Source organism: Phodopus roborovskii, unplaced genomic scaffold (assembly GCF_943737965.1).
Source record: "Phodopus roborovskii unplaced genomic scaffold, PHOROB, whole genome shotgun sequence".
NCBI lineage: Eukaryota > Metazoa > Chordata > Mammalia > Rodentia > Cricetidae > Phodopus > Phodopus roborovskii.
In genome coordinates this window covers 592763-606810 of record NW_026125554.1, presented here as the reverse complement: position 1 = coordinate 606810, position 14048 = coordinate 592763, and the positions used below count along the sequence as shown (strand labels likewise).

Here is a 14048-nt window from a genome sequence, read left to right as displayed (position 1 = left end):
CGCCATGTTCCCAAGCTGGAACATGGCCTCCGTGAGGTCTCCTGGGCTTCGGGATTTCCTACATAGGCCCCTCTCAAGTTAGCCACGCCCCTTGAGTCTTCCTTCCGTGCGGGGCACCGCCCAACCGCAGTTTCTGGATTCATTGGTCCTGCCCTCAGCCCCGCATCTGTTTATCTCGAGTCCTAGGCCCTATCTATCGAGGCCCGTCTTCCCACTCCTAAATTCTGCCAAACGCAGCTCCACTTCCCGTCCGTTGCTGGTGGCCTGGCCTAGCCTTCAAATCCACGGCTGTCAATCTTGCCTCCGCCCAGCCAGACAGGCTCCGCTTCCTCGATCCTGCTCTCTCAGGTCCTGACTGGCCCGCCCGCCCACTGATGTATGTCTGTCAATCTAGTCTTCCAGATCACTCCTATCCCGCTCCTATAACGGCCACTCTTCCATTCCTTCCCAGGCCCCGCTCTACTAAGCCTCATATCCCTCCCCCTCCAGCCAGGTCTTCGATGCAGGACTGTCAATTCCGTAAGCCCCGCCCACCCCGGCTCTAACCTAAGTTCCCACTCCCTAAGCCCCACCCACAGCGACGCCTTTCCCGCCCTATAACCGCCTCTTCGAGCACCGGCGACTCGGCCCTGCTTTCCCAGGCCCCCTTGGGCGCGAGGACCCGCCTAAGTCAGTCTCTGTTATTGCCTGAATGCAGAGTCGCTCTACTCAGTCTGACGGCGACCTGGTCGGAGTCCGTCATGCGTCTCCAACATGAGAACACAAGAGATACCCCGGTATATGTCTCCCCAGAGTTCTGAGCACGTAGATTTGGTCTTTTTCCGGGGCAAGGCGCACTTTGGGACAGCCCCGAATGCGCCGCCGCGAAAGAAAGCCCCCGGCTCCAAGCCTCCTAGTTGTTTACTTCCGCGCGTGCGCAGCGCGTACCGCCAAATGGGTCGCGACACTCGCTCGCGCTCACGGTCCACTGGGTGCAGGGGTCGGAGGCAGCGGAGCCGGAGCCGCAGCCGCAGCGGGAGTCATGGACGGAGCAGCCGGCGGCGCCGGGAACGGGAGGGGCGGCGCGAACGCAGGCGGCGCAGCCGGGGGCGCAGGTCAGCGTCCTGACTCGGCGGGCGTCCGGCCTGGGGGCTGAGGGGCGGGTGAGACTCTAATGCGAGCCAGCCGGGCAACGCCGGAGCGGCGGGGACCGGGAGGCGTGTGAGCAGGGGACTGACGTGGCCGCACTCGCCTGAAGCTCACTGTGTAGCCCAGACTGCGTGCACCATGGGCTGTTGGTTGACTTATAGTTGAGATCTTTTAGTCGGGCGGTGGTGGCGTACGCCTTTTAATCCCAGCACTGTGGAGGCAGAGGCAGGCGGATGGATCCTCTGAGTTCGAGGACAGCCTATCTACAGAGTTCCAGGACAACCAGCGCCTCACAAAGAAACCCTGTCTCGAACCCTAGTATGTCCTCCCCATAGATCAGATTCGGAAGGAGACCGGCGGCAGAGGTCTGGGAGGCGAAGCCGGAGCCCTCGGCCACCCCGATGGCACTCACAGGACCAGTCCTCACGATCTGACTCGGGTGAGGAGCGGGCACGGGGCTCCTGGGCCCGGCAGACACGCCGGCGCTCGTGGTCCCCAGGGTCATCTGCATCTAGCTCCGAATCCCCAAGATGCTCTCGGAGCCCTGGGGCGACTGCCCTGGCCCTGAGCCAGCAGCAGAGCCTACAGGAGCGGCTGCGGCTTCGTGAGGAGCGGAGGCAGCAGGAAGAGCTGCTCAAGGCCTTCGAGACGCCTGAGGAGAAGCGTGCTCGGCGACTGGCCAAGAAGGAAGCTAAGGAGCGCAAGAAGCGGGAGAAGATGGGCTGGGGTGAGGAGTACATGGGGTACACCAATACTGACAACCCCTTTGGAGACAACAATCTCCTGGGCACCTTCATCTGGAACAAGGTGGGTGCTCTGCCCTGAGTGGCCAGGTGTTATGTTGTCCTGAGAGGGAACCTTTGTGGGCTAGGGCCTTTGCACTGCTGTTCCTTCAGCCCAGTTCCTTGTTTGTGGTTCTTGTCCTCCAGGGCTCCCCTGACTCTCAGTCCTTCTTCAGGGAGGCCATTCTGACCCTTGTAGCCTAAACCCCTCACACAGTGTGCCTTTCAACCTGCTGTTAGTGTTTGCTCCTGGGCCACTGCGTGACACACACCTGTGCAGGCACCAGGCTCAGCTGTGCTGCCGGCCACCTGCAGGATACCAAGGCATGCTGGCACACTTCTGAGGCATCAGAAAGCACGTGGTTACTGCATGGCTGTTAGGTGATGTGCAGCGTTCCAGGGGCTGCTTCTGGGAGAAGAGCTGACCCAAGGCACCTTCCTACCATGGGCTGTGAGAACTCAGTGGCGGCTTTGGTCTCAATTCCAAGGCCCTTACTCTGTTGTCTCCCCTACGAGCGTGGTAGAATGTGAGGGGCTGCGGGGCACTGGGTGGCTGAGTGAGTCCGGCTGCTTCCACAGGCACTGGAGAAGAAGGGTATCAGCCACCTGGAAGAGAAAGAGCTGAAGGAACGCAACAAGAGGATCCAGGAGGACAACCGGCTGGAGCTCCAGAAGGTGCGCTTCAAGCATGGCTGGACCTAGGACCTCAGGGGCCTCCCATTTGGCTCTTGCTCACAACTGCTTCTGGAGGCTGAGGTGGCCCGGGGCACCCCAGGGTTGGGTGTGCTGGGGCCCTCACCATGGTGACTCTGTGTTGCCGCCCCAGGTGAAGCAGCTGCGGCTGGAGCGGGAGCGGGAAAAGGCCATGCGAGAGCAGGAGCTGGAGCTGCTGCAGCGGGAAAAGGAGGCGGAGCACTTCAAGACCTGGGAGGAGCAGGAAGACAGCTTCCACCTGCGGCAGGCCAAGCTGCGGTGCGCCCCCTCCCCAGCCTTCTATGGCAGACAGTTCCCTTTCCCCTGGTTCTGGGACATGTGGACTCCCAAGGCAGACCCTCAGCAGTCCTGTTTGGGGGGGGGGGTTTCAGGGTCCCGTGGCCTCACGGAAGGTGTCTGAGCACAGACCTGGTCAAATGTGTTGGGGACCTGCCGTCCCACCCTGGTGAGGGCCAGGCTCGCCGGGGCCCTCTGATTCTTCTGTTAACGGAGGCTGCCTGCCTGGGTGGGACCCCAAGGGGATGCTCTAGGGTCAGCTCGGGTCATGCTGAACTCTGGCCCTGACCTCGCCACCCCGTCTTCTCCCGAAGTTCCAAGATCCGCATCCGAGACGGGCGGGCTAAGCCCATTGACCTGCTGGCCAAATACATCAGTGCAGAGGACGACGACCTGGCCGTGGAGATGCATGAGCCCTACACCTTCCTCAATGGCCTCACAGTGGCGGACATGGAAGACCTGCTGGAGGACATCCAGGTGCCACCATATCAGCCTGCAGCTGTGTCCAGCTTTGTCTACCACTGCTGCCCCACCCTAATTGCCTCACCCCCCTCATGCCCCTCCCACATGGCCCCACCCCACAGGTGTACATGGAGCTGGAGCAGGGCAAGAATGTGGACTTCTGGCGGGACATGACTACCATCACAGAAGATGAGATCGCCAAGCTCCGAAAGCTGGAAGCCTCGGGCAAGGGCCCAGGTGAGCAGGCTGACGCATCTTCCCAACCACTCTGAGACCTCCTGCTACAGCACCGCTGCTTGGTGCTGTCGGGACAGCTGTGGTCCTTGCCAACCCTTTCCAAGGCAGGCCAGCTGTCATCCTCATCCCTGACCAGGGTGAAGTGTAGCTCAGGGAGCACCCAGCAGGGTGGGGCAGGAGGGAACTCAGGCCCACTCTGAACAGCCCAGTCCTACAGGTGAGCGCCGTGAGGGCGTCAACGCCTCAGTCAGCTCCGATGTGCAGTCCGTGTTCAAGGGGAAGACATACAACCAGCTGCAGGTCATCTTCCAGGGCATTGAGGGCAAAATCCGTGCAGGCGGCCCCAACCTGGACATGGGGTACTGGGAGAGCTTGTTGCAGCAACTACGTGCACACATGGCCAGGGCCAGGTGAGGCTTTGTCCCTGGGGCCTCAGCCCCTGGATCCCCTCTTAGCCTTTATAACTACCAGCTGTTTTCACTAGTCACCAGCATCTTGAGAAACTGGGGTGCCTGTCCCTTTGTGTCCCCTCTTTCCTCCATCCCCTCCCTACCCTTCTATGTCTCCTTTTTCTTCCCTTTACCCCCTCTCTGTGCCCCTCTGCTCCCTCTGTCAGCTTCCTGTCTAGCTTGAGAACTGTATGTAGATCCCAGCATGCTCGTTACCAAGGGGTAAACACAGTGACTGCTGCCTGCTGGCTTGCCTTGGTTACTCCAATGTCCCCAATCTGAGTAGGCAAGACTCCTCCAAAGGCCAGGCTTGGGGCTACACAGGAAATGTGCCCTGCCTGGGAATTGGTATGGTGACCACCCTTCTGTCCCCAGGCTCCGTGAGCGCCACCAGGATGTTCTGCGGCAAAAGCTATTCAAGCTGAAGCAGGAGCAGGGTGTGGAGAGTGAGCCCCTCTTTCCCATCCTCAAGTCTGAGCCCACAGCCACGCAGAGGTAAGGGGTCTGCCCACTGGGGGACCTGGCAGCAGGGTGGACACCAGTGAGGGCCTGGCAGGGACAGGCCTATCTATGCCCTACCTCTGGGCCTCATCCCTTCCTACACTGCCCCATGCAGCCCCGAGCCTGAAGAGCCTGCCCCATGCAGCCCTGGGCCCTCCGTGGACCCCACAGATGCTGAGCAGGCTCCAGCCTCTGGGGAGGCGGAGGCGGAGGCGGAGGCGGAGGCGGAGGCGGATGGTGAGGCGGTGCTAATGGAGGAGGATCTGATCCAGCAGAGCCTGGCGGACTATGATGCTGGCCGCTACAGCCCGAGGCTGCTTACAGCGCACGAGCTGCCACTGGACGCGCATGTGCTGGAGCCGCACGAGGACCTGCAGCGCCTGCAGCTGTCGCGCCAGCAGCTCCAGGCCACAGGTGGGGGCGGGGCAAGGAGGAGGCAGCCAGAGGGATCAGGAGGGTTGTGGGGAGCCCTGCAACTGATCCCCTTCGCCCCCACAGGCGATGCAAGCGAGAGTGCTGAGGACATCTTCTTCCGGCGTGCACGGGAGGGCATGGGCCAGGACGAGGCGCAGTTCAGTGTAGAGATGCCACTGGGCGGGCGCGCCTACCTGTGGGCCGACAAGTACCGACCACGCAAGCCACGCTTCTTCAACCGCGTGCACACAGGCTTCGAGTGGAACAAGTACAACCAGACGCACTACGACTTCGACAACCCTCCGCCCAAGATCGTGCAGGGCTACAAGTTCAACATCTTCTACCCAGACCTTATCCGCAAGCGCGCCACACCCGAGTACTTCCTGGAGGCCTGCGCAGACAACCGCGATTTTGCCATCTTGCGCTTCCACGCTGGGCCGCCCTATGAGGACATTGCCTTCAAGATCGTCAGCCGCGAGTGGGAGTACTCTCACCGCCACGGCTTCCGCTGCCAGTTTGCCAATGGCATCTTCCAGCTATGGTTTCATTTCAAGCGCTACCGCTACCGCCGGTGACCCTCGCCCTTCAGGGCTGGATCAGGACCAGGACAGCTCCCAGTGGGCGGTGCTGAGGGGATCCCAAGGGACGGGGCACCTTCCTCGGCTACAGTAACCAGCATTCAGGGGGCCACAGCGCCCTCGGCTCCCCTGCCTCTGGAAAAGATTGCAACTGTTTCTCTGGAAAGGCAGCTTTAGGTGGGAGGGTATCATGTTTCCACAGACTTGTTCTTAATGGAGGCCATGTGGTTTTGATATGTTTAATAGAAAGCTTATTCTAAAATTGCTTCATATCTGAGTCAACTCTGAGGCCACAGCACAGACACCACACCCACGTGGCTCTGGGAGGGTCAGGACTCAGGGTCTGCTCTGCCCACCTGAGCCCAAGACCACCACCATGAAGGAATGTGTGGCTTTCTCCCCTCAGGTCCTGGTTTACACCCAGTGGAGGCCAGGCTCTGCATCCCAGATCTGCCAGTAGCATCCCCCACAGCCCCAGGCCCTGACTGCGGCCTGAGAATGCAACAGGACACGAACCTGTCCAAACCAACACTCAGCCCTGCCACCCCAGTGGAGCTGTGACAGCATGGTCCTCGGGGCAACCTCTACCAAAGGACACTGGTCCCCAAAGGTCCCACTCAGGGCTGAGTTGGGTAGGGCCAGGGGCATTTGAGCCTGAGGGTTACTTGGGTGCTTGTACAGTGCACAGCACGCTGGGCCTCAGTTTCTCTACCTGGTCCCTCCTACCTACCCCATGGAATCTCCAGCCTGCTGGTTCTTGGATGTGTGTGGCCCCAGCATGGTCCTGGCCTTGGGAGACAGGGAGGGGTAAGGGGACCCCAAAGAGCCTGAGGTGCCCAGAGGGGTTGATGAGGTCCTTGCAGAAGACCCGGCAGGAGGTCCAGCCCAGAGAACCAGACCCGCGGGGGCACCAGGGAGCCATAGAGGGTGAATGAGCCTGGTAAGGATGCAGATCATCCCCAGGGGTGCCTTCATGTCCCCACCCGGAAGCTGTCTCCAGCTCCCATGCAACCTTTGGCTTCCTTTGGTTGTGTCCAGAGCTAAGAATAGGCACCCCCAGCCTCAGAGGAAGCCACAGCCACAGGGGGTACATCCTGAGCCTGGCGGCTCCCACATCCACCCCCAGTGGCAGCAAGCCCAGCTGCTGTCCCGACCTTGAGCAATGCATGTGTGTGTGTGGCCTCGGTTTCCCCGTGCATACTGAGCTGTCACCTTTTGACCATTGTGTGATTCTCTAGACTGGACATGTCCAGAGGGAAAGATGACAACTGCCATCCCCTGTCCCTGTACTGCCACACCTGCCACCCTCAGCCTTGTCCCCCATCCCCTGTCCCCATCCTGGTCAGGAGCACAACCTCACACCCTCTTTCCACCACAGCCTCACAAGGCATCACACTCTCACCAAGCATTACCACCAGCACCTTGTAGCCCAGACCAGGGGAAAGCCCCCATCCTTATACCCTTCCCCACAGCATTAAATCCCAGCCAGCCTCTGGGAAGGAAGGAAGGAAGGAAGGAAGGAAGGAAATTTGCTTTGCCTCCTCAGCCCTGGCCATTGAAACCAGGGATGGAAGGGCAGGTCCAATTAGGAGACAGCCCCACAAAGGAGCTACAAAAATACTTGGAGCTGGCCCCTCACCAGGGAAGAGGCAAGTTAGGGTTCAGGACTGAATAATGGGATGGGCCGGGAGGGCCCTCAGGAGTGAGACCGGAAGGGTGAGGGGTGGGGTAGCGGAGAAGGGGCTTCCGGCTGCTGAAAGGAGTCTGGTTGACCCTGGCCAGACTATGGAACTGGGTGGAGGTTAGGGTCACGGCCAGGCCGGGCATCCTGGTCCTCACCAGGACACATCCTGCTCAAGTGTGTGAAGAACTGAGGCCAAAGTGACCTACGCTCGCCTCCTGGGCCCAGGTTTCCCCTTAAACCACAGCTCCCAAGTCTACACAGTCCCCAGCCAAGGTCAGGACTTCCTGCAGTAGAGCTGCGGGGGAGGGGGCTCCAAGCCTGCTCCAAGTCTGTGGAGGCGTCCAGGCAGGCATCTGGCCTCTCCCACAGCACCCCTCCCCCACCATACCCTCCCCTAGCCCTGTGGCCCCCGCAGTCTGGCCTTGGACCTCCCGAGACCCCTGGAAGGCGCCTGGACACTTTGTCCAGCAGGCTCGTTGCTGCCTTGCCAGGACCAGCCCCATCTGGCCGCGCAGCTCTCCCCACATGGTTCTGGGCCTCTGGGTCGCTGGCCTGTCAACAACCAACGTCTGTGTCACCCTTGTGCCCCGCCGGGGTTCCCACCCTAGCCAGGCACCCGGCTAAGGGGCGAGGCCAGCGCAGGGGGCGGGGCTGGAGAGACAGGCAGAAAGACAGATGGAGACAGGGCGGGGCGGGAGACAGCCTCACTGTCACATCCCCCCCCATCCCCGTCCCCCTTGGGGGTCCCCAGCGCCACACCATCTACCCACAGCCTCAGGGCGTCTGTTGGTGCCTCGGTTTCACCAGGGGTCTTTGCTCCTGCTCTCTCTGCCTGGCCTGGGAAAGCACAGAGGTACTGCCTGCTCTGCTCCTGGGACACATCGACACCCTGGTACTGACCGCGGGTGAGTCCCTCCTCCCTAATGAGAGGTCACCCTGACTCCTCAGGTGAGCAGCTTTCTGCATGGTGCCTGGGGGGGGGGGGCCAGACTCATCCACAGCTCTGCTGTGGCCGCATCTATCCCATCGGATGGTGACAGCAAACAGGTCTCCAAGTTCCCTGAAAAGGACCCCAAGGGTGTGGCCTTTATTCCAGTGGTCTAGCCTGGACAAGTGTAATTTCCTTGGTTACACATGGGTATTCCTGCCAGTCCAAATGCTCCGGCAGAGATGAAGCTGTGGGATGTGGGCTGTGTGCATGTGACTCCATGTGTGTGTGGGGGGGTGCACATAGTCTCAGCTCAGAATATCCATGGCACCTGTCCTACCCCCAGAGAGGTAGGACACCAGGAACTGAGGCCCAAGCAGTAAGAATGACACCTGCACCCTGGGGCTACCTCACAAACAGGAAGTGGCCCCTGGAAGGGAGAGTCTGAATAGCCTGTGGTGAGCCCTGAGGGTCTGTGGGGTTGTGGGGTGTCCACACCAGAGTCCCCTCTGGGAAAAGCTGGGGCCAAGGCTCTGCACAGATAGGCCCAAGCAGAAAGCCACTAGGGAATGTCAATTCTTTGTAAGGGGGGGAGAACTGAGGCTGTGTAGGGTGCTGATGGGGGTGGGTTAGTGGAGGGCTCAGGCTGCTCTGAGGCTTGCCAGAGAGGCTTGAGGGAGATGGATGAGCTGAGAGGAGGAGGAGGGGCCTGGAGCTCAGAGCCCAGCCCCTCACCACCACATTCCGCCAGGCTGGAAGGCAGCCACCAATGCCTGGGCCTCAAGGGGCAGGGAGCAGCACCCCAGGGTGCCCCATTGCAGACAGAACACTACTGCCCTCCCCACCCCCAAAAGCAGGGTCATGGCTCAGGAATGCAGAGCTGCCCTCACTCCAGGACTCAAGACTGGAGGATTCTAAGCTCCTCAAACCTCTGGGGTCAGGGTGGGAGCTCAGGAGAATTCTAGAACCATAACCCAGGTACAGCTGTGCTTGTTGTCCTAGCAGGAGTTGGAGGCATGGATCTCTCTCTCTCTCTCTCTCTCTCTCTCTCTCTCTCTCTCTCTCTCTCTCTCTCTCTCTCGTGAGTTCCAGTCTAGCCCTGTCTATGCAGCCAGAGTCTCTGTCTTAGACAGACATACAAAAACACTTCCAAACTCTTAAAATTCCCAGCCCAGAACTCCCTGCCCCGAGGCTAGAATCTGATGAGGCACAGAGGCAAGGAGTGATCTCCCTGGGACCACACAGCCTGGGATGCTGGCCAGTGTGGGAGGCTGCCAGGCCCTGCCTCCAATCTGGCCTGGGCAACTTGAGCCTGCCATTATCACCTGAACCCCAGGGGAGGGAGGGAAGGAGGGAGGGACACAGGGAAAACTGGAAACCGACAACCATGCTTGGTGCAGGATTCCAGCTGGGCAGTGGGCTTGCTGTGGGGTAGGGCCACAGTGCATTTGAGGGACCCAGTGTTGAGGCTGGGCCAAGGAGGAGAAAGAGGGGGGTGGTTGCTGGTGCAAATCCACCTTGGAGGGGGAGTGCTGTGGTCCCAGGGAACCTAGCGCAGAAACTCCAATACTTGCACAGCACCTCAGAGCCAGGGTGACATCATCAAGGGGCAGCCTCAAGACCACCCCCACAATCTCTCTAAGCCTCCATTTTCTCCTCTGGATGGTGCAGGCAGCCCATTCATTTGGTGGCCTCTGGCTGAGATGGGAGTGAGGCAGGGAAGCTGCTTGTGCCAGCCTGGAACATTCTTAGCTACATAAACTGAACACCTACCATGTGCCAGGAATAGACATAACAGATAATTGTCAGTATCAGCTGGCTTTACAGGAAGGGAAGTTGAGGCTCTGAGGGGACATGGGGACAAAAACAGAGGATGCATCCTGAACCCAAAATGACCAACTGTTAGAAGCCTAGAGCTCAATGGGCAGGGGGCTGGGGGGAAGGAGAGGTGGAGAAAAAGGAGAAAGCCAAAGGCTTGCATTGTGGCTCAGTAGGTAAAGGTGATTACAGCCAAGTCTGAGGACTTGAGTTCGAACCCCAAGACCCACATGGTGAAGACAAGAGGCAACTCCTGTGATTTGTCCTCTGACCTCCACACACCCTGGGCTGTATGTGTGCCTTGCACACACCCCCCACATGTAAATGAATAATGTAAAAAAGAAAAGAAAAAAAAAAAAAGGCCAAACATGGTTCACACCAGAAATCTGAGTGAGGCAGGAGGAGCTCCATGAATTGCTTGCCAGTCTGGGTTACACAGGAACACTGTGTGACATTAGGCAGATACCCACCTGTCTCTGGTCTATGGTCTTGGTCTTGTTTTTTTTTTTTTTTTTTTTTTTATCTCTCTGTGCAGTTTAAACTCCTCCTGCTACTGGCTCCCTGGTGCTGGGAGGGATCTGATGGTTGAACAGTCTCACTTTTACACGCCACATCCAACCTCGGTTCTGTGATGTGGCCCCTGCGTTCCTCCCCACTGGAGTCATCCCTGGGGATGTGGCCCTGTCGGGCTGGGTTTGTTTTTTTTTTTTTTTTTTTTTTTTTTTTTGTTTTGTTTTGTTTTGTTTTTTTTTCTTGTTCCCAAAATGGAACAAGAACTTCTGGGTTCATTTCTTATTATAAAAGTGAGGCAAGGGAAAGGGACAAAGGGTGAGGGTCATTCCAGTGAGCAGGCCAGAATGATGGAGGGGTGACAGGATAGGGAAACTGAGGCCACACTATGAGTGCAAGGACTAGAACTCAAACTCAGGGCTGCCCCTGTGTCATTCCAGCTACTCAGGAGGCTGAGGCAGGAGGATTTAGACTTCCAGGCTGCCCTGGGCCACTAAACGGGGTCAGAAGACATCGGAAGGTAGGTTAGGTCAAAAAAGGTATTTGTTCCTGGACATGGAAGGCTGCGTAGGAATTCACCACAAACCACCTTGTGTCTTCAGGTGAGCCCCAGACTTCTGGCCACCTGCGTCTGATGGGTTGGTGACCTCTCATTGCACCAGGCTTGGGAGCCATGTGGCCCAATGGCAGCTCCCCAGGACCCTGCTTCCGGCCAATGAACATCACACTGCAGGAGCGGCGTCTCATCGCATCGCCTTGGTTTGCTGCATCCTTCTGCGTGCTGGGCTTGGGGTCCAACCTGCTGGCCCTAAGCGTGCTGGCCAGGGCACCATCTCCGCGCTCATCCTTCCTCACCCTCCTGTGCGGCCTGGTCCTCACCGACTTCCTGGGGCTTCTGGTCACCGGCGCCATCGTGGTGTCGCAGCACGCTGCACTCTTCGCCTGGCAGGCCGCTGACCCCAGCTGCCGTCTCTGCCACTTCATGGGGGTGGCCATGGTGTTCTTCGGGCTGTGCCCTCTGCTCCTGGGCGCTGCCATGGCCTCAGAGCGCTACGTGGGCATCACGCGGCCTTTCTGGAGACCGTCGGCCACATGGCGCCGCGCCTGGGCCACCGTGGGGCTGGTGTGGTTGGCCGCTCTGGCACTGGGGCTGCTGCCGCTGCTGGGCCTCGGCCGCTACACCGTGCAGTACCCTGGTTCCTGGTGTTTCCTCACGCTCGGGACACTGCACAGCGACGTGGCCTTTGGCCTGCTGTTCTCACTCCTGGGCAGTGTGTCTGTGGGCCTGTCCTTCCTGCTCAACACCGTGAGCGTGGTCACGCTCTGTCGCGTCTACCATGACCGTGAAGCTGCGCGCCAGCGCCCACGGGACTGCGAGGTGGAGATGATGGTGCAGCTGGTGGGCATCATGGTGGTGGCCACCGTGTGCTGGATGCCCCTGCTGGTGAGTCCCCATGCCAGAGCCCCTCCCCTTCCGGGCAACCGGCAGATACCCCGCGCACACACACTTGTGACCCAGGGTGGGGAGAGAGCCCCAGAATTCACATCCTCAGGGCTTCTAAGAGGGTCTGCAGGGTGTCAGGAAATTGTTTCTGGGTTTGGGCATCCTGGAGTAGGATAGGACTTTGAAGGATAAATAGGAGTCCACCTGTTAGGAATGCTGGGGAACGCATTCTATCTAGCACCGATCTCTGCCATGTCCCTTGGGTGCCCTGTGGACTTTTGTACAGATGTCCTCCTCTGGAAGATGGAGCCCAGCTGGTAGGAGGAGGACTGGTTTAACATGGGCACACACCTTTTTTCCCCCTTATTCCTTCAGCAAGTATTTATTATGTGCCGACTGTATACAGGCTTTCCCAGCACAAAGCAGATCCAGTTCTGGGCCTGGAGAGCAGGCATTCACCCAGACACTCAGAACTAAGTCTCAGGCCAGCCCAGGCAACTTGGCCAGACACTGTCAAAAGTAAAACATAGTAGCACATCCCTGTGAGCCCAGCATTCAGAAGGCAGAGGCAGGAGGATCTCTGTGACAGATTGAGGTCACCCCGGTCAAAAGAGTGAGTTCCAGGACAGCCAGGGCTACACAGAGAAACTCTGTCTCAAAAAGTGAATAAAAGCGAGTAGGCCAAAAGTGAATAAAAGCCAGTAGGCCTGCCTCGGGGATAATTTGCTGCCTTGATCCACAAGTTCACTTTCCCTGCCTCAGTCCAGCTAGGACATGAGCCAAACGCCTGTGTTCCTTCCTGAGCCCAGGTCACTCAGACAGCTCGCCTCACTCCCCCAAGGTCATGCAGCACAGTTTTGTCCCTGCAGGTCTTCATCGCACAAACCTTGCTGGGGGCCACCCCGGTCATGAGCCCCTCTGGGCAGCTGTTGCGGGCCACGGAGCACCAGCTGCTCATCTACCTGCGTGTAGCCACTTGGAACCAGATCTTGGACCCCTGGGTCTACATCCTCTTTCGCCGCTCGGTGCTTCGGCGCCTGCACCCACGGCCCAGTTCGAGGTTCCGGGCTCTGCCCTTGCACCCGCCCCCAGTCCAAGCCGCATTCAGTGGACCCTGAAGGACAGTGTCAACCAAACCTCAGGTCCTCAGTGACTGCCACAGGCCTGTGCCCCATCTCAGGAGCCCAGGAGGGGGCCACTGACATAGGGCCGATGCCTCCTTGATGCTAGGGATGTCCTCCCTGACCCCCAGAGTTCCCCCAGTCCAGGTAGGGTGCTTGGGTCACTTGTAGGAGGCCCATTGCAGGAGCTGTGGGAACCAGCTGAGACCCAGAGCCCGAGACACCTAGCTTCACGTTTCTCTGGGCTCAAGGGTCATCAGCGTTGGTTGGATATTGAAAGCATCTGTCTGAGTCCCACAGTCAGGTCTGGAGACACCAACCTCTCCAGTGTTTACTGAGCCCCCTCTCCCACAGCTGCCAACACACTTGCTCAATAAATGGTTGAATGACCCAGTGATGGAGTGTCTGAGGTATACAACAGGCACTCAGCATCCTTAGATCCATTCACACCCTCCCCCACAGCTCCATGCAAACAACTCAAAGTAAGACTTGAGGCTGTGGGTGCACCAGGCTCCTTTATTTACCACCAAGGTCCCCAGGGCCCCCCCCAATTCCTTCTGTGGTCAGATCCTCTTACTCAGGGTTCACAGCCAGGCTTCTGAAACCCAAGCCTCAGTTTTCACCATCTTGTCCTCCTGCTGGGATGAGGTCATCAGAGCCCAGGGACATCTCTAGCTCAGCTACCCTTGGTGGGGGAGAGGGCCAGGGCTAGGAGTGACACATATGGTGGGGGACATGGACTTCTGGGGTCCCAGCTGGGGCTTGGGAGAAAGGGCAGGTTTCTGGGGACTGGTGGGGCCCAGGTGGGAGGCTGGGGGACATGGCCTGGGGAAGGCTGTGACCTGGCTTCCATCTTGAGGTTGAGGCCCAGCAACCTGGCTCGGAGCAGGGGTGGGGGCTCTTGGGGGTGATGGGCCTGGAGATTGAAGTTGGGCCAGGGGATCAGGCTGTGTATTAGAGTCAAGGCCCAGGGTCTGTGGGCAGCCTTCATCTCTAGAGCTA

General features: G+C 59.0%; 2 protein-coding genes across 2 annotated transcripts; both read left to right on the top strand.

Annotated features, from left to right (window-relative positions):
- Positions 1 to 908: 908 nt before the first annotated feature.
- Positions 909 to 5803, top strand: Cactin (cactin, spliceosome C complex subunit). The gene is made up of 10 exons (XM_051177245.1): positions 909 to 1094; positions 1464 to 1935; positions 2490 to 2585; positions 2737 to 2882; positions 3215 to 3377; positions 3485 to 3599; positions 3817 to 4009; positions 4424 to 4543; positions 4665 to 4963; positions 5048 to 5803. The coding sequence occupies exons 1-10, from the start codon at positions 934 to 936 to the stop codon at positions 5536 to 5538; spliced, it is 2256 nt and encodes a 751-aa protein (XP_051033202.1). The 5' UTR covers positions 909 to 933; the 3' UTR covers positions 5539 to 5803.
- A 5284-nt stretch (positions 5804 to 11087) lies between these two features.
- On the top strand, positions 11088 to 13433 carry Tbxa2r (thromboxane A2 receptor). Its single transcript, XM_051177302.1, has 2 exons — positions 11088 to 11925; positions 12795 to 13433. The coding sequence occupies exons 1-2, from the start codon at positions 11155 to 11157 to the stop codon at positions 13041 to 13043; spliced, it is 1020 nt and encodes a 339-aa protein (XP_051033259.1). The 5' UTR covers positions 11088 to 11154; the 3' UTR covers positions 13044 to 13433.
- The last annotated feature ends 615 nt before the right edge of the window (positions 13434 to 14048 follow it).